This window comes from Neopelma chrysocephalum, unplaced genomic scaffold, assembly GCF_003984885.1.
Source record: "Neopelma chrysocephalum unplaced genomic scaffold, ASM398488v2 Primary Assembly neopelma1_67, whole genome shotgun sequence".
Lineage (NCBI taxonomy): Eukaryota > Metazoa > Chordata > Aves > Passeriformes > Pipridae > Neopelma > Neopelma chrysocephalum.
In genome coordinates, this window is record NW_020897726.1 from 6,022,599 (window position 1) to 6,048,427 (window position 25,829).

Below are 25,829 nucleotides of genomic sequence, written 5' to 3' on the forward strand. Positions count from 1 at the left end.
TAGCAAAAGAAGTGTTGCAAAAGCCAATTAGCTGCTGTTTATTCTTTTAACACTTGGTTTTCTTTGAACAAGTTAGAGAAACAGTGAGAGCTAATTCCATATGGCTGTTATGAAGTTTTCCTTCATGTTGCAGGCAGTAGGAGAGGATGTGTTGCAGTATAGATCAAGTAAGGAAGGGAAGAATCACATTTAAACTCAGTATCACAAATCTCTCTAAACAAGACCAGTTAAAATTCTCCAATTAAGTAAATGATTACAGAAGTGCTTCACTCCCTTTGAAGGTAATAGAGTACCTTCCAGAGCAGATTACAATTCCTTTCCCTGTCCCAAGTGCATGTATACCCATTACCAGCAACTGAACTAATCTAATTTCATGTTGCATCTCTACATATACCCCTTTCCCAAGAAATTTGGGGAGAATGAATTTGATGATCCAAAGTCCCCTATAATTTTTTGAACATACATTTTTTACACCTGACACTTTTAAAATATTTTCAAAATATTTCCAAACTTTGTTTTACCAGAAGAAACAGATGTTCATCATATCTTTCAGAGGAAATTACTATATATAGACAGACATTCATAATTAAAGTTTCTAATACTGCATGCTATAAAAATGCTAACTCTGAAAGATACATGTGCCATTTAAAAAGCTCAGTATATGCAATACATTAGTTGAGAAGGTTGGCCACATTTCCTTTAAATGTCTCATTAAAGAAATTGCATAGAATGGTTCTTAATCAAAACCTGGGAATTTTTTTTTACACAAAATAGTTTCTTCTGGGTTTGGTGCCTAATGCTACAGATTTGATCTTCACAAATAATGGAAAACAAAGCTTACTTTCATGTAAATCTCTCTGCACTTTCTGATGGATTTCACCTCTGATTTAGTTACCCTAATTTGGGGGAATCTTCTCACAGGATAAAAGGCAAATGGGCAGGTAACACAACAGAAGATAAAAATAGACAGTTAACATTCATTTCATGATATCACCCAACTCACTCTGCATCAAACATCTCCATGCCTTGGGTACGTTCAGTAACATCTAAGTACACATTATATGCAAAGTTAACCATTCAAGAAGCACAAATAAGTCCTCACTATCAACCCATACAGTTTTGTCCAGATAATTGCTTGGAATGCTCAAATAAAATCACATGAGTTGCATTAAAATGCTGTTAAAACTCAACAGAGTAGACTGGATACAAGAAGTAGCAGCATAGGGATAATATGTAAAATCTGCAAGAACTTGCTCTCAATCCAGTGAATACATTCAAAGGACAGTGTCCTAAGTGTCAGATATAGTGGGGAACTGAAGCTTAAGGTATATAAGCACTTAAATCATGCAGTGGAAAGAGAAAGCAATCCCAAACAAAACAAAAGATCACAGGGAATGAATGATCCCTAGTGCTATTAAGCCAACATTAAGCCTGTTTCTGACCTCAAAGACTGATATTAGATTAAGAAAACTATAGAAAAAGGCAGTTCTGGTTCGAAGGACAAGATACAGAACATAATTGCTGCTCAGCCTCTTTTGGAGATATGCGGTCAGCAATTTGTGTCTACTCACGTTCTGTAGCCTCATTTTTGCTCCTACAGCAATAAATAAAAACTAAATATCACTTTAGATAGGAAGGTTACACCTGGAGACTTCAAAGTAATTTATGGGATAATTAAGGCTATAGACACATGGAGAACAAAGGTTGAGGCATAAACCCAGAACAAATTAGACCATAGTACGTGTGTACAAATGAGCAAGTTGTGCAATTGAAAGCACTCTCTTCAATCAAAGATAAGCTTTAAAAGGTGTGATAAAATTAGATTAGTCGAGAGATAAAAAAATTCTTTCTGAGGTATCCTAAATTTCTATTAGAGTGAAAAACACTTTCACAGTTCTTAAAAATCAGGAAAACTTGATTTTACATGCCTGTATGAGCATCTATAATCTCAGTTTCAAAATTTGTCTTTTAAGTTATGAGAAAAGTCATAGAAGAAACCACTGGAATTTCTTCCCCTGCAAATTCAACTAGGAAAAAAAAGTTTTTTTCTTTTAATCTTTTGCAATAGATAAAGCTGTGCATACTGCATGCATAAAGCCAAATGCATGGTAATGCTTGAGGGTAGGACTGATCTCTAAATTTATGCAGGATTAATAGAAAAAATAAATAGGTTTTAAACTAGGCAGTAGGACTCTTTACTTCATGAGCATACTCCATACATAACTTGTACAACTAAGAGATTTTCTACTTTTGCTGGTATTTCCTCCGTATCATACTGGACTCATAACTACAAAAAAGAGTTAATGAGAAGAGATGAACAGCAGCATCAGAATGGCTGAGGGGTTCTAACTAATAATCCAGGCAGTTTGAAACCTGTCTTGGCAGCAACAGATGAGGGCAAATTGTAAAGACAACAAGTATTTGATCACACTCTCCCAAGATACTCTCTGGTTTTCCAGCAAACTACAGTTTACAGACTTTTTGAAGAGAAGCTGAATCTTTGCACTGCCCTTTATAGAGTTCTCCTCCATGAATTATTATAAATGCTTTCTGAACCTAATAACATTTTGGTACCTACATCATCTTAGAAACAACACATTATACACCTCTTTTACTCACCAACAACTGTAGATAGCTATTTTTGCTTTAAAACTGCTCAGTTAATTTCATTTTCTGGCTTCAGGCCTTGCATAACTATACTCACTTTCTCTGTGGCATTTTTGAGCTTATAACCTCTTTCTTCGACTGTCTCTGTTGGAGACACCATTTTGAAGATCGACTTTGTGCCTTTCCCTGTCCAGCTGCTCCTCATGTTCTAATGTAATAGAGCATCAATGCGAGCTTTGCAATTTAAACCTAAAATTGAACAATGAAGATTATGTCCTTTACAATAAATTCAATTAATTCACCTAAGTCCTGATATTTAACAAAAACTGCTATTTACTAGTTTTGACTATATTGTAAAGTAATGGAGCCCAATAGACAAGGTTAATGGAAGCCAAATAGTCTCTTTGATAACTTTTGTCTGCATTATTTTGCCTCTATTCCTTCACTGTTATCAGCATTCAGCTTTGGTTTTCCTGTTATCCATATTCAGCTTTGATTTTCATTAATGAAATTTTCACAGCTATTATTCCTTACTTTCACTATATGCATTCTCCTGGAATTCTGATATATTTACTTTTTCTCTAGCTGATTTTCCATTTGATTACACACAGAGATTTCCATTGTTCTGAAATGAATAACATGGCTACAGTTCAGGAGACTGATGCCAACATAAACTTTAGGTATTCACAAGAAACAAAACCATGGGTTAGGACTCGACTGAAAAGGACTGAAGTGAAATTTTTCAATTTTTTAAATTGAAAACTGTGATCTTTCGATCCTGGATCACTATTTCATGGGGTAGTGGATTATGTCCACAGGCTCATGGGTCCTGTGGCTCTAAACATCTTTGTAGGTGCGCCTACAGGTCTGCCTAGGCTGCTCCAGTCCTGGCATGACTGACCTACCCTCAGCCCTAGTGGAGAAAGCAGACACGTCCACATCAGAGAGCTCAGTGCAGCCGACATTTTTCAGAGACACTCAACAGACATCTATATTGTCAGACACCACACACAAAACCTAGGAAAAAATGGCATTCTTCCTCCCTTTGACCCTCTCATACTAAATAGTATCACAGTGACTAGATACAACATGCCCTTCATGACCAGGAAGGGCTGTGGAGTCAGAACCTGTTCTGTCTGCTGGGGGGGTTCAACCCAGTACATTTTGAGAAGAAACTTTATTTTTATTTTTGAAGAAGGCTACTCCATTTCCAGCAAAAAATAAAAGTTACGCTTGTATTCTCCAAAGCAAAACCCCAACAGCATAATCCAATTACTATTCAATCCACAAGATTGAATGAATGAATTACAAACTTTAGGAGATTGAAGAAGACATAAACAAAAACTATGTAACTGCCTGAAAGAAACTCATACTGAGTACCATACAAGGCAGTTCAGCATTTCAGCAGAAAAAGGGAGCTGATTCTGAAAGTTTCAGATCAAAGCACAGTCGACGTACTTAAGAAAATCCTAAATTCTTTACCAGGTATTTGCGTGGCTTCATTTAAGTACTGTGAAAGAAGAGTAAAGGTTATTAGGCAGGTAAAAAAAAAGAAAAAAGGCATGAGTGTGCTCCCTCAGAGCATAATAATTTAACCATTTCCTAGCCTTGAATATCCTGCACACCATCAGGCATCTCCTACTACCATCTGCTTCATAAGGAATGATGAGAGTCTCTCTTGAATTCTTTTTGATCTCATGAGACATTACATCACTGAATACCATTAGCAAAATGGTCTTCAATCTTTCCCACCAGCCACAAGACGAAAACTATTGACATACAAGCCCATTTGACCAAACAAACTTGTCTGCAGAAAGATTCAAAACTGTAACAAATTACTTATAGAACACCAAACCTACATGGTAGTTTAGCACTTGAAAATTAAAATTACACACAGAAACACAAATACACAGAAAGAGGTTTGTTAAGGCTGCCATTTCTGACTGAAGGGCAAACTAAAGCTAGTGGAAGATTTTGGAAAAGAATCAGAAAGTAAATTTATGATTGAAAATAATGGCAATTGTAAATCCCACTAAAACAAACCACTAAGCTGGACAGAGTCCTTGCAAGACAACCTACAGGCATAAATGAATATTGGCCCAACTCCCAAACAATTCTTAGAAAAAAAAAGAAATTAAAGCAGGATTTGAATACAAGCATATTTTACTTTTTCCAGTAGAGAGAATATCAAAAGTTTGCCTTAAATTTGCTTGAATCTGGGTAAACTGCTACACGAAATGAGAGACTGTAAGGAACACTTTCCAAAGACCACGTCTGCTTCTCATAACTGTAACCTTACAGCGAAGGATTGGGTAAAACCTGTACCACACCACTCATTAGTACCACATCCTAGAGAAGCTCAGGCTTACGCTGCTGGGAAATTTGCCAACCTACAGGCAGTCCCACAGACAAGATGCTCACACCCTCAACAGAACTACTTTGCAGAAATAATCTGGTTGGGTCAGAAGGTCAAATCAACCTTTGAAACATACTTATCCATGTCTGCAATTTTCTATGGCAACTTTGAATAATCACTCACTAGTCAGGAGGCCTGGGGAAATACAGCAATACTCATGCTGAATATTAATCCTTTGTGTATCTGGAATTAAATCCAGATCTTAATATTGCATGTGTAGGGTCTACTCCTTGCTCTATATTTGACCATTATGGAACCTTAAAAGATGCTCTGCATGAGTAAGAGGGATTTTGGAGTTAACTTAGGGATACAAGTATGAAGCACAATGTGATGCAATCTGATGTGTTGCAAAAAGCTATTTATTTTCCATGCAATGATCTCCTCAGACTTCATACAGCCTGCTGGATGTGTTAACCTCTAAAGCAAAATAACCAAATTAACTCTATGCCATTCTTGGATCACAGCTACAGCTGGATTTTGAAAGAGACTGATACTCTTGGCATAAAGGAAAAAAAAAGGTTTTTTCTCATAAATAAAATCAAATTTAAAAAGTTTAATTTTCAGGTACTAGACAGTAGGAATAATAGAAAGATGATTTTAATCTGGAGGTTAGATAACCCTCATGAGCTAGTCTGAAGATAAAAAATGTCACAGAGTCTAGTCATCCTCGAGAGATTCAGCTTATGATTGGTACACACTTGTTTCTTTAAAGAAGTTAGCAAAAATGCAGTGCCTGTACATTTTCCAAGTGGAAAATGACATAGTCCTGATTCATTTTCCCTACAGCTGCAATGTTTAGTATTGGTCATATTGTGCATTGTTCTGAGAAACTGTTAGTACCTCCCTGTATAAAGGGCTGTTATAAACACACAAACAATAAGGCCACTTTATTCGTTTACAATTCAAGTACTGTCCACCTAAGTGCTTTTCACAAGACTATTTTCCCATGATCCTTTCATGACTTTAACTAATTCTGCCAACAAGAATGCACAGCCAAAACAGTTTTGAAATAAACAAAACCACTCAGGCTTTCTACATTACAGGAGAAGATAGAAGATACAACTTCTGTATCAAGAAAAATATATCATCTAACATGCAAAGCAAAAAGAAGTTCTACTACACCCAAAAAAGCATCAACAACAGCTGCTGTGGGGCTATCACAGACACCATGAGTGTTTGAGGAGACAAGTAGAAGGGTTGAGTTAGAGGTGCTGTCTTTCACAGTCCAGTAATATAGTGACATGCATGCACATCTCATCCTATAGACAATTTTAAAATTGGTAGAGCAGGTTATTTGGCAAGAGTCTACACAAATGACTTATTAAAGCTTTTGGGAGGGATTTCTATTTGTCAGTGGAAGTTTTTGTTACATAGCATTAATCAGCATTTACTTTGATCCAAAACAACAGCTACTTTCATGGAGTTATTGGTAAAGAAAAAATAAACACAATGCCAAACTTTGTGAATAAAAATATGCAATATTGATGTTATGATGTCAAGAAATATATTACTGAAAATTATATTACTAATATTAGTTGTGTTTCAGATATTATTTTACATTTGTTCCCTTTATTGATGCTTAGATTTGACAGTATCACTGGTTTCATCTCAGTCTCCAACATTTGGAAAAAAGCGGTCAATATTAGGAGGTAGGCTGCACATTCTATTTTCAGTGAGACCACTGGAAGTTAGACACTGAAGTACTCAACCCTGCTATTCTGAGGATCTGGAAGGGAAGAACTTTGTGACTTCCCACCCTGTGCAATCTCACCTTGAGGGACAGTATGTCCCAGGAGGATGCTCATCTCACATGCAGCCATACCATAACTTTATACAGTTGATCAAGAAAACAAGGGCATACTCTACATCCTAGACTATGCTTAGTAGTTATATAATAGAAAAAAACCCAACACAAAATAAATCTAAAAAAGTAATACATTCTAGGTTGCTCCTTACAGGAATATTTATCATGAGATAATACCAATATAAAGAAGTCAAGAATTTACAAAAATAATTCTTGATTCATATGTATTTATTTAGTCATATTGAAGTCAACATTAAGATTATCTGACAAGGAAGAAAATATGCATAAAAGTACAGTGCAGGAGAATCTTCGTTGAAGATCACAGTGCCTAATTCAATTTACCACTGTGTATCTTAATCTCCTACTATATTAAGGCTAGAAATTCAACACTGCATTCATTCATAGAATTCATTTATTCACTCATAGGATTTGTGGCCACAAGGGATTATCAGAACATGTAGTTCAACCCTCATTACATTACAAGCTATTATACTTTGCTAAGGAAGATTTTTTTATTTGAATAAAAATCATATTCTAGAAAGGCATCCAATCTTGATGCTTTGTACAGAAATATATGAATGTCATACATCTAAATGACAGAACAACTGTTCACTGTATGAAAGGAGTTAAAATATGGTATGGAAAAAGAAATTGTTCATTGCTGATGTTTCAATTATTCAGCACGGTGTGTATAGGTTTCCATCTTAAATCTAGATGTTGGCATGGTATGTCAAATGTGTAGCAATACTGACAAGTCGCTGTCAAAGCAGCAGCCTCGGCAAGATGATGGAGCAGGTACTTAGAATAGAAAGGAACACCCACTGAATATATTGTGCATATCCACAGAAAATACTGTCTCCACCAAAGTCACATTAAAAAACTACAGGATGCTTCTGACTTTCAAATTCATGGAAATTCTAAAGGCATAGTGGAAAATAGTAGGAAAGCAGTTTGCATCCTGTTTCTCTAATATTTTACATTTTTATTATCCCAATGCACCTGACAATTAACCCTGCCATTTTTAGTTATCAAGAGGTTTTTCTTCCAAGATTACTTTCTTCTTTCCTATTCTCCATTTGTTAACAGCATGTGCTCTAAGTGATTCCAAGTTAATGAATCAAGATGACTGTATATAGTTCACTATCCAAACGTGATATTTACGGGTGTTCTGTAAGTGAACCACTTATTGCTTCTAAACCCTTAGAGTGTGGTTAGCTCGCAGGCTTCCTCTATAAAAACATCTGTAGAGCTGCCTTTCTAGTAACATAAAAAGCACATGCAGATATATATGCTTTCATCTGGTCCTCAATGAACAAACAAAAGGTTTCTTATGCTCCTTCATCTCTACGACCTGTCCTCTCTGCATTGCTGTTTCCCTCTCCTTCCCGCAGCCCATCTCCTTGAAGTTTTTCTATCTTAACCACTGCCACGTTCATACATATGACTCTTTCTGCCTGTTGCCTCACAGAGATGCTCAGAGAAGTACAGAGAATCTCTCAAGATCTTTTCCAAGCAAGGAGTACATTACAGGGTCCAACAAACTGAGCTGCTGTACTATATGTCTGAATCTTTTTTCTATTTGCTGTCTGAATCTTTTTTCTATTTGCTGTCTGACAGCACGTAGCTCAGTATGACTTGCCTGCTTCTCCAAATAATGGAAGAAATAAAGCAACAGGTTTATGCAGTTTTGTTTTGGTTTTTTTATCTTCCTCCATCAGACAGTCTCTAATTGATAAGAAGAACGAAAGTCCATGGATAGAGACATTTGTTGTGTTATTTGGAAGGTAAGTGTTGGGTTAAGAAGTTTCAGGATGTGGAAAGGAAAAGAAAGCTAAAATGCCATTCTAGAGGAGCAGATTCTCTATCTTTTTTCTCATGCCAAAACATCTTAAGTATCACTTGCTCATTGGTTAAATACTCCATTGGCCATTCTTGAATTCCTTAGTTCCTGGGTATCCAGCTTAAGACTGTGGTCAGTATTGAATATAATGACTCTGCTTTAAGCAGATGCAGGTCTACTTGAAGCAAGCTGAAAAATTATGTGTTATGTATCTTCAAACTGCATGCCCAAAATCAGCAAAACAATTCGATAATTTTGGCCCTACTGTCATATCTCATGTCTTAACTGTAATACTGGAATAAACAAAAGGTTAAACTCTCCCAAACTTCAAATTTAGTAAAGCACTACAACAAGACCATTACAGAAACTTCTAAGAGAGTTTAATGTGTTACAAGATGTGGATATAATTTCCTAGATATTTCATGAGCACACAGAATCAGTGAGAAGGATGAAAAGAAATAACAAATACTTACTTTCTAAGAAGGACAGATGTGAAACTAATGAAACATGATCACATGATCAAATGCACAAAGAGGCTAAACCAATCTGCTCATGAACTAGTCAGCATATCTAAAATTTTGGATTCTTTACTGCCCCCATCGTTATGTTCCACTATTGTAATTGCATAAGGTTATTTCCCAACAAAGAAGTAAAAGTTCTGAATATATATAAAATTTCACTGTTTTTTCTTGAATTCTCATTTCAGGTCATTCAGGTCATCAATAGTGTTCAGCTTCACAAACAGGTCTCTACTACAGTAGTGCTGCCAAGAGAATATTAACCAGTTCTGGGGACCGCAGCCAGAGCTGGCAGGGATGGTTTCCTACTTGATATCCTCCATTTCTCCTGCCATTCAGACAGGAGTAGTTTTGGTCCCAGTCTAAGCAAGATAAACAAGCCATATTCAAATGATGGAGAAAGAGAAAGGAAATAGTGCAGAAATTCCTGGGACATCTTTGTTTTAAGAGGCAGTAGATGTTTGAAGAGCTGCTTTAATACAGTTCCCTTTCCAGCCATTTGAGCTAAGTGACTCTTAGCGATGACAGGCTGTCCCCACACCTGTGGACCAGCTGTTTCAGGGGAACATGAGGTGCTTTGTCAGTGGATTTCAAAATCTTTGCTTAAATGCAGAAACATACAGGCCAAGAAGATACTCTAGTTCTGTTCCGTGTTCCTATAGTTATAACTGTCTGTGCTCCAGTCTTTCCAAATACTTCTTCTTAGACTTGTACAAAACCAGGCAAAACCAGGCAAACCTTTCTTGCTAAACTGTACCTCAGAAGTCTGCTCAGGAAAATAATTATGAGGAACCATTTGAGACACAAAAATAACAATTTGGCAGAGTAGAATAAAGTAAAACCAGAGTCTATATTACAGTAGAAAATTATAGTCTTAACATGAGGCATAATCATTACAATTTGTAATAGGGCAAACAGACTTCCAACATAAAATGAACTTTTACATATGTTTTATGTTTCTCTACATTGACAGTTTGTTGTCTAACAGCTCTCTCCAGGACCTCTGGCAAACCCCACTTTCACCAAAGAGGAAACATTTCAAAGGATCAGTTTTGTCCTCTACTCTAACAGCAGCATTGTCCAGATTTTGTTAGCTATCCAGTGGTTTATTTTATAAGCCACCTTTAAAAATTTCTGAATTATTTTTTTCCAACATTTCTATTTTTAAAATATTTTCAGTGCACCAGAATTTCAGACTAAGGGGAACATAAGGCAAACACAGGCCATGTAACACCTACATTATTGCAGAATAAGCAATACAAAATCCAATATTTCATCCTTCACGGGAGATCATCTATTTTTCACTCGGTAATAAATTAAACTTTGATTTTCTTGTTTCACTTCTCTTACCATGCCTGGTGTGCTGATGTGTCAAGAGGATTTGCCTTTTTTGAAGTTTTGCTGACAGCGTTACAGAACCATCTTCTCTGGAGCACCCTTCTGAAAGTTGTTCTGCTTTAAAACCCTTTTTATACTATACCAATTTTGCTACCTCTGCAGAAACTATTCCTTGCCTGAGGGTTTTTATTCTTCTTTCAGTCATGCTGCCAGGGGGCTGATTGTTTCTGATTGCTGAAGTCAACTCACTGAAAATGGACTATTCAAGCTGAAAAGCATTTCACATGAGAATGGCATGTTTTCCAGTCACCTTACTTTTCTATATTATTTAATAACACAGTTATTATGTGATGGAGATTATACAATCATTTGATCTATCTGCATTGACACTCTCAGCAGAAAAATAATTCTATTGTTTCAGATTCTGGAATGCCAGTCATAGAATAAAGTATTTGACCTCTTAGTGAAGAGTGCAGTGTAAATGATGCAAATAGATATACAGATGATATACATACATATATAGGTCCCTGAAAACTAAGTTATCAGTGCCAGAATTTCGCACGAGTCCTTTAACCAAATTTTCTTGTTTATACTAAGCAACTGGAAAAAAAAGTTCTATATTAAACTTGCAAAGACCACTAGAAATCCTTTGTACATTTACAACATAAAATCTCACTCATTAGACATTAAAATGCCCACTGCATCACTTATATAATTTTCTCCCCTGTAAAGAATTGCTCCTACATTGTATTATCTACTGTTTCACTGCCTCAGGCAAGAGGGATTCATCCATTTCCTGCACCAGACTGAAATGAGCATAATACACTGAGGTATCTGAACTTAAGACAGCGTTACTGATCTAAGTGAATTCAAGAGTGAGTGTAAAGATGATGAGTAAAGTATGCCATTGACTTCCAACTATACTTTAACTTTCTTTTACCATTTATCAGAGCTTCAGCACATGACTGAAGCTTTCTTCCCTTTCTTTTTTTTCTCAATAAACTTTTTAGCCTTTCAAAAACGTAGGGATATCCAAAAAGAGTGGCCAGTTGCTATCTGATAGCAACAGATGTTTAATAAATTACTCCCTGTATTTAAAGAGTAATGATGTTCCTGGTATAGGCACAGTATGGGCTGCATGTTGTGAGGCTGGAAAAGAAAGGAGTAAAGGCAATCTGTTTCTGTACCAGCACTGAGACAGTGCTGCAGCCAACCTCTGCCCGAGCAAACTGATTTTGGATTTTTTGTGCAGACATTCATCCAACTGTGGATCAAAATCTTAAAGAACTAAAGAAAACCACAGCTAGAAGAGACTGCCAAAAAACTATGCAGTCAGTCCCTCTTCCATAACCAAGAGCTGCTTTAGGTATGTCATCTCTGACATCACTGTCTAGCCTATTCTTATAAACTGTTGAAGGTGGAGGTGCCACATATGTCCCAGGTAATTTTTTCCAGAGCCTCACTATTCCCAGTATTGAGAAGCTGAGCCTCATTTGACACTGCTGGGATTAGTCCATTATTCTTTTTCTAATACATCCATATTATATGTAGAGAATATCTTGTTCCATTCTTCCTTGTGATGGGTTTTTACATACTCCTAGACACTTTGCATCTTCACCCATATGTCCCTCCTTCCAACTAAACAACTCAAACCTTTTAGTTCTTTCCTTAAGCCAGGGACCTGTCATCATTTTCCTGTTTTACTGCTGGATCTTCTCTTGAAAAGAATAAAGTTGAAAACCGTTTTCTACACATGAAAAAATCCCTAATATATGGTTTTGGATGGAAAAGGTTGAAGCAATTACAAGTTCTGTGATAGAATGTTTAACTTGCACAACAAAAACTAGAGTAAAATACCCTGAAAAAATTCATAAATACTAACGTAGCAGCAATGGGAGTCAGCCTCATTCAGCAAGATATCATGGTCATTTCACAGCTGAAGTAAAATTGATTAATCAGGCATTGAACTAGGGGTCAGGAAATAGAAAGAATCACATCAAAGACGGGAAGATTAGACTCAAAGAAGATTTTTGAGTTGGACAAAAACATTCTGGAGGATAGGAAAGAAATACATGAGCTAGCAAGAGAATGCCAGATAAAAGAAACAAATCAAAGATAATAGGGTTCCAGAAATGCACCCAGAAGCCTGTACAAAGAATTACCAAAACATCTGTGATTGCCAAAACTCTTGAAAAGTAAAATAATAAATAAAAAAATAAATGAATGAATGAATATGATGGGGGAGGGGGAGGAAGAGGGACCAAAAGCAGATAGCCAGCATAAAGGTGCAGATAAGAAAGAAACAGAGCAGGTACACAGAAGAAACCAAGAGGTTTTACAGTCTCTCTTTCAGAAATTTTGCAATAGGAATCAAGAAGGACAAACAATATTTCATGCTCTTCTATTTCAAAACAAAAATACTGGAATGAGTAGATACTGCCTTCCTGTGCAGCATCTTTCTCTCTTGTTTTCTACTTTTACTGTAAGTCTGACGCAGCCCAGTTTCCAGGTTTTTTACCAGGAGCCTTAAAAGCAGTAACATCAGCTCTTCCAAACATGTACAACTTGTTAGAGAGCAAACGCCTGCCTGAACACATGGAAACAGAGCAGACATTTGAGAAATATCTTCAAGCTTTTAGGACAAATCTATTTAGACAAAGAGAGACTAGGGAGCTACAGTTTAAGAGTGTACGTGTATGTGATGCTTAGTATGATCCCCAACACAGTTTGCATGTTTCATGTCACAGAAAAAAACTTGAGCTTGATGGTGGATGTTCGATTGGAAATAGCGAGTCCCATTTTGAGATTCAGGCTTGTGTAGAAGAATCCACTTATGCATGTTTTACTGTAAACAAATAAAAATTAGGATATGCAAATTCAGAAATAGTGATTACCTCAGAGCAGCAGTTTTCCCATTTCTGTGAGTACATGTGACCTGTCTTGTTTGGTACCCAATTTGTATGTCCCAATATTTGTTCTCCTGTCTATTCTGCCTGTTACGATTCCTCTTCTTCTTAATTAACTCACGAGCCTCAGGGTCTCGAACTGCCTTTTCTCTGTCCTTTTCCTTGTCTTTGTTCTTCCCTCGTTTCCTTGCTTGCCTTATTTGTCTTGAATGGGGCACTGAGCATGAGCTCCAGGGTCCCACATTTAGACTATACAGGCTTTCTTCAACAGTGCATGGGCTAGACTGACAGATCTGAAATTCGGTGAGGTTGGGACAAGCAGACCCACCGAACTGCGGTGGAGCCACAACATGCCGAGTTCGATGCTGAAGCCCGTTGCCACAGGTCTTCGAGCATTCCGACCAGGGGGAGAATTCGGCCACAATGCAGTCCTGCCGGCATGGGATGAGGCATGCCTGCTCCTGCCGGGGCTTCGGCTCAAAGTACTCGCAGATGACATCCTCAGCTGGAACCCCATTGGACTTCTGTATACAGGTGATGTCCCTTGTCTGGATCCCTTCCTCTCCTCTGAGGCACTCCAGGGGCTTCTCGTGGCTGCGGGAGAGAACAGGCCGGCACTGGTTCCAGCTGCCAATCTGCCAGTCGTACAGCTCCTTGTGCCAGTCACAGACCCGAAAACAGCTCTGCTGGTTGTCCGGTCGCTCTGGCTGTTTGCAGTTCGTGGGCAGGGTGGTCCAGCCCTCCACGTGGGCGCACCACACCGCTCGCGTCTGGATGCCTCCTGGACCGCAGTCATCTCCCATGCATCTCCCCCATGGACCTGAAAAACAAGAAAAGATGCTTACGTTGCACACTTAAATTATTTTTCTGGCATAGTGCAAAAGCAAGCTCACAGCATTTACTGTATCTCTAAGAATTTCATTCTTGGAGAAACTCAAACTTGAAAAACACAAGTATGGGATGACTCTTCATCTCCTATTTTTATGATTATGGATACATTTCACTTTTTATCCTAGACAAAGTGAATATTTAGTTTCTAGAACATACATAGGAATTAATCACATTAGAGAACTAAGAACTGAGCAACCACAAATTCATCACCTAGTTTTGACTGCTAAGACAGAAGCCAAAGCTCTCCCTTCCAAGGCATGACTCCGATCTCTCTCACCTGCATGAATACCCCTTCCTGGACTGTTTTGATTTTGCTTTGCATTTCTACAGCACTACACTTTATACCCTGATGCCAATTAATATCATGTTCTCTTCCTTCCATATTGTATACAAAAATGAGAACGACATCACAATACATTTTGAAAAATACTGGTAACACAAGTAGGCCACTTCTAGTCTTTATTATAACTAAAATAAAAATTAAAAGCCACTTAAAAATGTTTGTTCCACACAATCTATGATATTATTATAGAACAGAATAAGTTCTTGAAGACAGAGACATACCAGCTGGTAACTCTCCAAGTCTGAATCACAGACTTGTAGAATACTAGGTTGGAAGGGACCTCAAGGATCATCTGGTCCAACCTTACTTGGCAAAAGCACAGTGCAGACAAGACAGCTCAGCACCCTGTCCAGCTGAATCTTAAAAGTGTCCAATGTTGAGGAATCCACCACTTCCCTGAGGAGATTAGTCCAATTAGTGATTATTCTCATCATGAGAAAGTTTCTTCTTGTGTCCAATTGGAATATCCCCAGGAGTAAGCTATACCTAGAGGTAACTTGTACCCACTGCTTTTTTAAATCTCCAAGGTCCATGATAAATACTCAATATGCAACACGTCGTTATAATAAATGTCAACAGAAATCAATAAAACCTATATCATTGAAAGCTGATGTAGTTGTTTTTTCCATTATTAAAACTTTGATATTCACCCAGTTCAACTCATGAAATCCACAAATCAGAAGGTAAAAAACCATATATTTTTCAGGTTTTTTAAGACCTCCACTCGTACACATGGTGCATTGACTTACTATGTAAGAGCTACTGAACAAACAGTTCAGAAAAACCGCTGTAATCATTTATCAAAGAAAATCTGTCTATCTGCACTCACTTAATGACACAGAAGAGATTTTCTCTGACTAAGGAGTGCTCATGTTCTATGAAGAAACTGGGGCCAGGCCACACAATTCTCATTCATCTGACTGACCCTGGTAACAAGACTATTTGTGTGAGTAAAGCTGGGCCGAGCCTTTGCTATTTCCAAAGCAGGTTAACAGCATAATTTTAGTACTGCACAAGAATAAGTAAATGAACTACGAAAGATACAAATTATTTACAACATGTAATTGAATGACTGGGAGGAATATGAAGCCACATCTTATTACTGATTCCCATGAGCTTTAAAACTCTCATTGACTTCAACACAATTTTCATCTGTTCACCCAATATTAACTTCGGTACCACTTTGGGAATGGGTTGATGATAGGCCATACACTTAGCCTCTACTCCTCATTGTTTCTTTTTTTCAGACACTGTGTCTGAACAGTTTGTTTGTAGTTCTAAAACCCTAAGAGTGTACACTAAATAGCAATGCCAGCTGGCAGATTCAGCCCATGGAAACTCTGCTATACTTTAGTTTGAATTATGGTTTCCAAGATTCAGCTAGCTATCCAGAAAAATGAATGTATATTTAATACAAATACATTTCAGTTTTCATTTCAGCAAGATTGCACTACTTTATCTCTAACCATGAATTACATGATTATGAATTACATAATCATTATCGTATTTAATTTAGGTGTATTTACACTGAGTTGAGAGATATAATTTCTTCAGAATACCACTTTGAACACTTGCCAATTTTTAAAGAATAAAGGCTGCAGAAAATCTTCAACTAGAGCAGAGATATAAAAAATAATCTTGATTGAAATAAAGCTAAATTTTTATCCTGCAAACTTCAAATTTCTGTCTTACCAGGTCACTACACCTCATGTGTTCAGTGAAGAAATCCCTCTTTTTAAAGACCAGGTCTTTAATCCAGATGAAAATTTTGCTCATTTGGGATTTTATCAAATTTACAGTCGTCAATAATCTAAGAAATACATTGTACCTAAAAATTGTGCTTCTCATCAAAGTATCTTCAACTCTTGAGCAGGTTTATACTAATGCAAATGTTAAAAATTTCAGCCTCAATGCAATAAATATTGCCTTTGGCAACTTAAATATGAACAAAAAGTCTGCATGTGACTGTGAAAACTGGGCAAAAATAAGCTCTTTCATTAGATTACAAGTATGTTGTTTATAGAACTGAATATAAAATAATGATGAGGTGCACAGATAGGCTCAAGTAGTAAATTGCATTATTTTTCTTGTGCTGTGAAGTAACAAGCCATTTTATAAAAGCATTACCAGTGAGTACCAACAAACCACAGTTATATGGACAAACAACTACTCAGCAATTCTATGTTCATGTATGTGCATGTTGACACAAAACTCTAAGCGATGTATCTGACCTTCCCTCTTACCTACATTAGGTTAATTTTCAAGTTTAAATACAAAATAACCAATTTAGAGACCAAGACTGCAAGTACACCAAAAGCATAAATTTTAATTTTATTGCACACTTCTTTATATGACTGTGACAAGGTCTAAAAGTGAACCACAGCTTTGGGGTAGGGATCTGTTTAGGTTTTGTCCTCAGTGAGCTTCCTCAAAAAACTGAAGTGCTTCCACACTTGATCAAAGCAAATTTTATTTGCACAGGAAGTTAAAACCTGTGGAGGGAAGAGGTGTTAAAGAAAAAAAGCTGAATAAAAAGGCAGGAAAAACAAACAAACAAAAAAATAGTTATATATATCTTCCCTGCCCTCTAAGCCTCTGTGCCTCTATACTAGTGATTTTAAATTGCAGGAAACTGTCCTGTATCTCCAGAAATCACTCTGGCCCTGCAGTCTGGCCACCCTCTCCCTGCCATACCCTCCCCTTGCTCGGACTTTTTCTCTTTTCTATGCTATCTCCCCCATCTTCATAAATGGCTCCATGAATGGCTACTTTTTTAAAAAATGGCACATTAGGAACACATAGGAAAAAAAAAAGTTGTTTGTGCTGCTTTTAAGCTGAAAAACTTTAAACACAAAACCAAAAGAATTTTTCTGTATATCTATATGATAGAGTCAGTGGTGCATGTTCGTTTTTTAACGCATGCTTTAATATGTGCAGGAACAAAAAAACTGTAACTTGTACCATACTTCACAACTAGTTACATTTCTCTTTGGGGTTAGGGAACATATAGAAAAATAAAAAAATAAAGGAAAAAAATCCCAACCCTAATACTTCCACACTCAGTGCTCCTTTAAAATAAGAGTTTCAAGTTAACTTCCAATGAATTGATTTCAAAATACCTACTCAGTAATTTCACCAGCTTAATTAACTCATTTGTCTTAGTTAGGGTGCAGAAGAGGAATTGCCATTGTGTTTTTTCCTTAGTTTTTAAAGAATAAAATAAGATAATTTGATGTATTTCTAATTATATGAACTTGTTTTGACCAAAATTATTCTGAGAAATACCAAATTTTTTTTTCTTTTAAAAACAATTTCTGGCATCTACATTAACCAATATTTCTGTCATCTTTCAGTTGCACAATTTGAAATCTTCAGTTAAATTATCCACATTTCCTTGTAGGATCACAAGTCGCTGTTTTTAACCTCAAGCACTTGCTGAGGAACGTTGTTGCCATACATTCTTTATGTGGACCTCACGAACAAAGAGAGAAGCTCCTCTCCGATTTTCTTTACAGTTACCGATCTTACTCTCTCATTTATCAAGAGTCTACAGTAATGCATTTCTAATTTAAGAGGTCTCAAACACATTGCAAGCATCAAGGTAAGACAGGGGTTTCATTTAAAAATAATCATAGAAAAAAAGGAAAATAAATGTCTCTGAACGGAGTAAAGGGGCTTTGTGACTTTAAAAAAAAACAACAACCAAACAAGAAATAAATCCTAAAGTATTCCTAATCCACTGGCTTTTTTTTTTCTCATTGTAACAGATAGAAGAGAAAGTACACAGCACACCCTTACAGTATTTCTTTGCCTGCTGGTCAAGACATTACTGAAGATAAATGATGAAAAAATAGTGAAGGTAAAGGCTTCAAATGATCCTCAGAAGTACGAAAAAGCACCTAGAGATCCCTTGTATTATATTATTATTATAAGTAGTACATTTACGACTGTACCTGTAAAAGTGAAATTTTGGGATAAAATTAATGTCACAGAAACTAATGTAGCATAGATATGCAACTCAGAATGAAAGAGATCAGCAGAAGACAATGTACAGTCTCACCCACCACCTTAACTTAAAGGCTGCAGGACACAGCGGGTGGCTGGCTGCTCTTTCACAAATCCTCAGCTGATGTTAAACACTAGTAACAACAAGAATGTATTTAGGAAAGCTGTCAAGCCTAATCAAGGCCTCATATGATATTTTAATTTGCTCTTTATGAATATTCTTTAGGTTCTCTCCCATTGAAACAGTCTTCACACAGACACACTGCTATCCCTGCTGTATCCCACCTTGCCAGTGGGATCTATGTGCACTCAAACCATTTCACACAGGGGAAAAAAGGCTGTTGCTGTGAATGCAAAGTAGTTTTTCTTTGGATTTTGTTTCAAATATACTTAGATGAACAAATCATAGTTTGCCTGTAGCAAGCTGAACTTGTTTCATGAAAATACTATTGTTTATCCACTCTAAGTAATCAGCACATTACAAATGGCAATTACAGAAATAAATAGGAAGCTTGCTTCTTGTTGTTGTTGGGAGTTGTCACTGAAGTCTTAGTGAGTTTAAAATGTCATTTGTAATTCTTTGTCTTCTAAAGAGATTATTGTAAAATACAATATTAAGATTCTGTCTAAGCTTCTGGAGGATTAACATTTAGGTTTTTTTAGGAAGCAGGAACATAAGTGAATTAACCATTACTGCAGGTTTATTTTGAAATTTCAGAGACTGATCATAATGGATTTAAAAAATGAAGACGAAACCTCCACTAAAGCACTGACAGTTTTGCAGCTGATAACAAAGTAAGCTATCGTAGTATTTAGTATTGTACATTTTAATATTGTTTCAGGTATTAAAATTATCACTGTTTGAAAAAGAAAGAACTTACTTTGAACTTTGATCCAGGGCAAATAAGGCTACATGAAAATCCCTTAAGCTTTTCTCCTCATTCAAATACAAAGAAAGACAAAACAATCCCCAAGTATCCCTAAACATAAAACTCCAAACATGTCTTAAAGCATCGAGCAAGACATTACTCCCATTTTTAACAATGTACCACTGATTTCATTTGAATTTTGCCATACTTGCCATGAGAACTGGTTTTGACCCATTTTGTGTTACTGGTTTGGTGCCTGTAAGTAGCATTAACAGTTTAATGCCAGGAAGAGAGACTCAGACTGCACAAGACAATGAGCAGCTTAGTTTTCAGTATTTTGCAAGGATTGTACTTAAAGAGACTATTGAGAGACTGATTAGCAGAAATCTACTTTTTCTAAGTTCAGAAAAAAGACAACCTTACCCAGTATTGGAACCTCAAATGTCTTTATATTATGAAAAGGTTATGATGAGGGCCAAGAAGGTTAACTGGGTGATACAGAGCTGAGAGTCAGAAGGACATGAGTATTACAAGATACAGTTCAAGCCTAAGCAGTAAATCTCGAGAGGGGTCAAAAGACACAGATCAAGAAGTATTTGAAGAACTCGGGAGATGACAGTGAGTGCAAACTGCAGCTCTTGATAGCAGAGCTGGTCAAGGAGGTGGGTGAACAGCAGGTCACCAAGAATATAACAGCCTCAGAGCTGTTGCTAAAATCACTTGCAGATCTGCTTTGCTAAATTCAAATATGATAAGCATGTCTGCAACTTGGTACGGTATTCCTGTATAATCTATATTTGCTTTCCATAATTACAGTGACAAAGGAAAAACAACTGCTTCTACAACAAAGTATTTTTACCACAGGTAATTATTGTGAAAATCTAAACAGGGAACAGTCTCACTGATACAGACACATTACCTGCATAAAGTAGTACAGTAAAATGCTGTAATTCTAGATAAATTATTGATACTTTTTTTTTTTAAATACAGAATCTGACATGCTGCCAACAGAACGAGCTGGCCTCATTTGGAGAGACAGGTTCTGTAATTTATACTATTGGGAGTGTCAAGAAAGTAAAGACAAAACCTTTATTTTCACATCTTTCCCACCCATGGCAGGACTCCCTGGCTGCTGTATGACTGGCTGTCTGCTCTCTTTGCCAGCAAATTCTCCCCTCTAGGAGTGCTATGGATCACCTTGACTGCCGTTTCTATTTAATCCTTTCACCTTTCTTGGCTCGTCTTTCAGAGGTTGAAAAGAACATGCAAGGCAGTGTCTACATCAAAGAAAAATAATTTGGAATATAAAAAAGGGATAAAAAAAGGAAAAGATTCTCAACATCACAAAATATAACACCTGTATTTCAGAGGAATATAATGGAGAACCAAATAGGCCTACAAATTATTTGGCTCTTAGATCAATTTTTTTTTCCTAATAGTGTAAGCCATGGTGCAGTTCAAAGAATTTCAGAATCTGAAGAACAAGTTGTTGAAATTTCTCAAATTAACAATGAAATACAAAAAATTACCATTAAAAAGTAATGTAAATTAATTTAATTTATAAATTGCACATTGTTTCCCCGGCTTTCTAGAGCACACTTTCAAATAATGGGATAAAGGCACACCAAAGTATATAAAAATCAGCCACTTAGTTACCTTTCTAGGTGTGCACTTAATTATTAAGGCACTTAAGTTTATCTTTCTATGTGTGTACTTAATTATTAAGGCACTTAATAAAACATGGGCCTTTTTATTTTTTTCCCTATTAATATCCATTAGGAAAATATATTCACACATGTTCCTGATGCAGTTCAAGATATGGTAATTAACATTATGCATCTATTTTCAAATTTCTCCTAAAATCATGAATGTAACACACAGAATATGAGCTAAGAGTAACCATACCAGTTTAAATTCTGACATTGACATCACAAAAAGCAGAATGCTTATTCAGTGTTTCCCTAACAGCACTGTCATACTAAAACCTCACAATTACTGGAACCAGATATTATTTATTTTCCTCCAGCAAGGAGGAAAATAAATTTTGTATATTAGAAAACTAACAATTCTAAGACAAGGTTGTATATTCCATAACAAAAAGTTTTGAATTTAACATGCTTCACCATTGTTGATGCAGTGGCTTCTTGTGTTGTAATTCATGGTAGTTTTAACACCACATTTCACTTGGTGGAGATGTTATTTTTCTGCTTTATGCTTTTCTCTGTGCCTTAATATTTTGACAACTATAATAGATACTGATTTTTTTTTCCCTTTGTTATAAACATCAAGAGGGTAAAAAAGTATGTATCTCTACAGTACAAAAAAACCCCAAACAAAAACCATAAAGAAATAAAATGGTCTCAGAATTCTTCTCCCCTTTTAAACATAATGCTAGTTTCTTCATTCCCCCCAGACAGGCAGGTCTGAGAACCTAATTTAATGCTTATTTAAAAAACAAAACAAAAATCAAACAAAAACACAAACAAATAAACAAACAAACAAAAAACAAACTACAAAAACCCACCAACCAAAAAAAAACCCAAAGCCAAAAAAACTACCCCACTCATCACCTTCTTAACATTCTTATATTTGTCACTGTTTAATATTGATTTTGTTGCCTTGGTTGTGCAGATGCAATTTTTTAAAGAAACTGCACCAGGGTCTACACTTTTCAAACTACATTTCTTTCTGAAGTAATTTGACTGTGCAGTGGCTTAACACCCTGAAAATCGCTATCTGCACCGAAACTATCGAGAGTCTCCAGCTTGCAGTAGTGGTGCAACATGTTTATCTGAAGTATGTACTGGCACATGCACAAACATGAAAGGTTGACAGCTCACAGTGCAGAACTATTTGGCTTCGTGTTGTTCTTATCACCTCCAATGAAATCTTTTCCTTTAGGCTTATTATAACTATTATAATTATAATTATTCAGCTAATTCTCAAAACATTAGTCAGTTTTAAAACAGTTCTTCATCCAAAACTTTCTTTTTAGAATAAGTTCCTCTCACTCTTCATTTTTTTCTTTACAAAGAATAGCAGTAGAAGACAAAATGAATATTAAATGAATACACAAAAGGAATATTTAATTGAAGCAGCATGCTTTAAAGAGAAATATAACTTCTGTGTTCTACAAAGCAATTACATTGCTTTGAGCTTCTAGTCCTGTTGTAATAAATACTTCTGATATTGTAAGATATTGAATATAGTTTCCTCTAGCCCATAGTCTGTTTACATATGAAGCTGGTTCATGAACATTTCTTAGTTTCATTAGAAGTGGTGTTAAACCATATCAACATATTCCTCACACTGCTCTCCTTATGTTGCCTCTCTAGTCACACTGCTGGCTGAAAAGCCAGATAATGCTCTTCTGACAAAATGATGATTCTCATACATAGCAAACACTCTTGCAGGCTTTGTAAGTTGGATGAAAGGTTTTATTACCCTTTGCTTGTATCTCTCCCACATGGCCATTTTGGTTTTCTTCTGATTACCCAGAAGAAAAGTTGAAAGTTGCTCTGCATGTCCCCTGTGAGACAGACATACTGAGTCAGACCAAAGACCTGCCTATCCCAGTATCCATCTCTTACAGCAACAAAGAACAGAGATTTGAAGAAGGTATAAAAATGCAGTGAGCATATATGATGTCTTCCCTGGTACCCTGACAGCTTCCCATAAGTTCCAGATCACACACCACAGCAGACATGCTGGTACAAACCTTTTCATATAAAAAATACTTATAAATAGACATCATATAAAGAACATGCATGTGTTCTTCAACCACCTTCTAAAGAAGATCAGTTTTAGAAATCATACCAGAAACTCCTAAACTTATTGTTCTTTTTTCCATGCTACCAGAATGTAACAATAGAAATGTATAGAAATATCAGAAATGTAATGATAGAAAACACATGGCATGAACCTATTTTTTTAATGAAGTAGACAAGGAAAAACAAAACAAAAAACACTCCCATGAACAGCAGAGCCAACTACAAGTAAATCCATGAAATCAGCAGCTACTCCCAATTACTATTCAGAGTGTGATTATGAGTAAATATTATAATTTTATAATGAAAGCTCTATAATAATATGTGTAACAAAAAACATCACAACAAATTATTCTCATTTGTGTCCCTGTATATTTTTACAGCTCTATTTCTGTCCGAATCTGATTTTAAGAGATAGGTTGTAGTGAAAACAGGATCCAATGCCTATTAAAGGGGAGGATTTGATTTGTATAGATTAAAATGATGTTTTCTCCTTGGTTTTGAATGAAGATTCAATGTTTTCTTCCCATCAGCATTATATATTCAATTCACTCACAAATCTCAAAGCAGATTTTTACTGAAACGCTTCTGACATAACATCTCACGTAACCTGAAAATCTCATTATTAGTACTGTTCTCAGTGACCATATGTGGAAATGCAGATTTTCACACTAATTTAAGCAATTAAGCCTTGCCTTCCACTTTTCATTAGAGTGAACCCCAACTAGATCTATTGAAAAAAAACACCACTAGTGCTTGTGATGACTCTTGGGCATCAGCATGTGTTGCAGCACCAATTTCTTGATAGTGTTATGAGAGTTTATTTCTGTGCATGTCTCATGTAATCTAATGGTAATTAGTGATACTGAACAGGTAACGGAGACTTTAAATAGATCACTTTTGTTTCTATCATGAATAATTTCGCAATTCAGTTTGTTAAATGTAATTTTCCTCAATACACACAGATTGATACATTAAAAAGAGAAGACAAAATATTCCTGTTTCAATTTTCATCAAGATCAAGTAAGAGCTTTTATTTTTCTGCCTCTATCTCATTTTCTGCCTCTTGATTTCTTCTCCTTGTTCATTGTAGCCTCCTGCTGTGGTGCTGATGGCCAGAAGTGCTGGTTGTGAGGCTGCTGCAACCACAGGGTACATCCGTCAACACGGTCCATCACACTTGTGCCAGCCCAGCGGTTTGTAATCCCAGTCTCTGCTTACATTAGGCAAGGGCAAAGAAGTCACAAACCTCCTTCACTGAGACATGAAGAAATTCACTGCTACAGCTCTTCAGAAACTGGCTACAGCTTTTCAATGAAGCTACTAGGACCAGAAATCAGAAATTAAATGTAGTATCTTTGTGCACTAACTTATTTAAAGGGTCAGACTTCCTGCAAGGTATAATGTCAGACAAGGTAGCGGGAAGTTGGTTATAAGAAATCTCTACAATGAAGTTGCAAGAAGTCAGAGATTTAAGTTGTACTCTCAGCCCTAATGCTAGCCTGCAGGATCTGTGTACATCATTTTCGTCTCCTTGCATTTCAGCTTCTTCTGCATAAGGCAAGGACAACAATATTAATTTTTAAAGTACCTTTAGAGGTATTGATGGAAAACCGCATGCAAGAAGTAAACAGCAGTACGCATACATGCTCTGTCATTTTCTCTCTGGAAGCACACCGTTTACTCAATATCTTTCCCTTGAGTTTTGCCCTAAATCCTAGTTGTGTTGAAAGGTGCGCTTTAATAAAAAAAGCAAGAAGCCCAGATGATAAACTGCCGCTTTTTCTTACTCTTGACAGAAATCTTATTCATAGAGTACAGCGTGCATACTTCTCATCTGTGTCTTCCCTCTGACTCTTTGGTCACAAGAGAGCTAATACAGATATTCAAGGATCAAATAGGAAGATTTCTCATATCTCTGGATTGTTTATAGTTTTCTTTGCCACTAATGGAATGAAATAAAATAGCAGACCTGAACTTAATGAATATCACTTAGATAATGTAATGGACCAGTCATTCTTTTGGTTTTCTTCTAATTCATTGGAGCAAAGAAAATTTAATGAAATTGCATCTTCTAAGCAGAGAACACTATGCAAAGGGTCAAATTTATATATTTATATTTATTTACCTTTAAATATTTCATTACTTAAATTACCTCTGTGTTGGGCTGAAATAACAATCCAGTCATAACTCTTTTGAAGTGCACTAAGACTTTATGTCTTGCTGAGATACGTTCTCCCAAGCATATCCTCTGTTCATTTATTATTCATCATCTTCATTTTGCTAAATTCCTTTGAAACCCATTTCCAATTCTAAATGGCAACTTTCCCCTAAAACTGTGGTGCATTCATTATATAGGCATCGTACTTAAAACTGTGGGAAGGAAAGACAACTAAGCCATGTGGATGTGCTCAAAATACAGGTGCCACTGTGTATCAGACAAGCATAGATCTCTCTAACTTTTGAAGAAGTCTTATCAGGACCATATGATACCTGTCACTGCAATGTGTGCAAAATAAGCAATG

At 36.3% G+C, this 25,829-nt stretch overlaps 1 protein-coding gene across 9 annotated transcripts in view; it reads right to left on the reverse strand.

Moving 5' to 3' along the window:
• Positions 1-25,829, reverse strand: part of THSD7A (thrombospondin type 1 domain containing 7A) — a 287,973-nt gene that overhangs the window by 113,515 nt on the left and 148,629 nt on the right. For all 9 annotated transcript variants that reach the window (XR_003534452.1, XR_003534455.1, XR_003534454.1 and 6 more), the window contains one exon: positions 13,418-14,249. Coding sequence is in view for 1 of the 9 variants with exons in the window: in XM_027684634.1 (XP_027540435.1) it covers positions 13,418-14,249 (832 nt within the window). In the remaining 8 variants the exon portion in view is untranslated. The remainder of the gene's footprint in view (positions 1-13,417; positions 14,250-25,829) is intronic.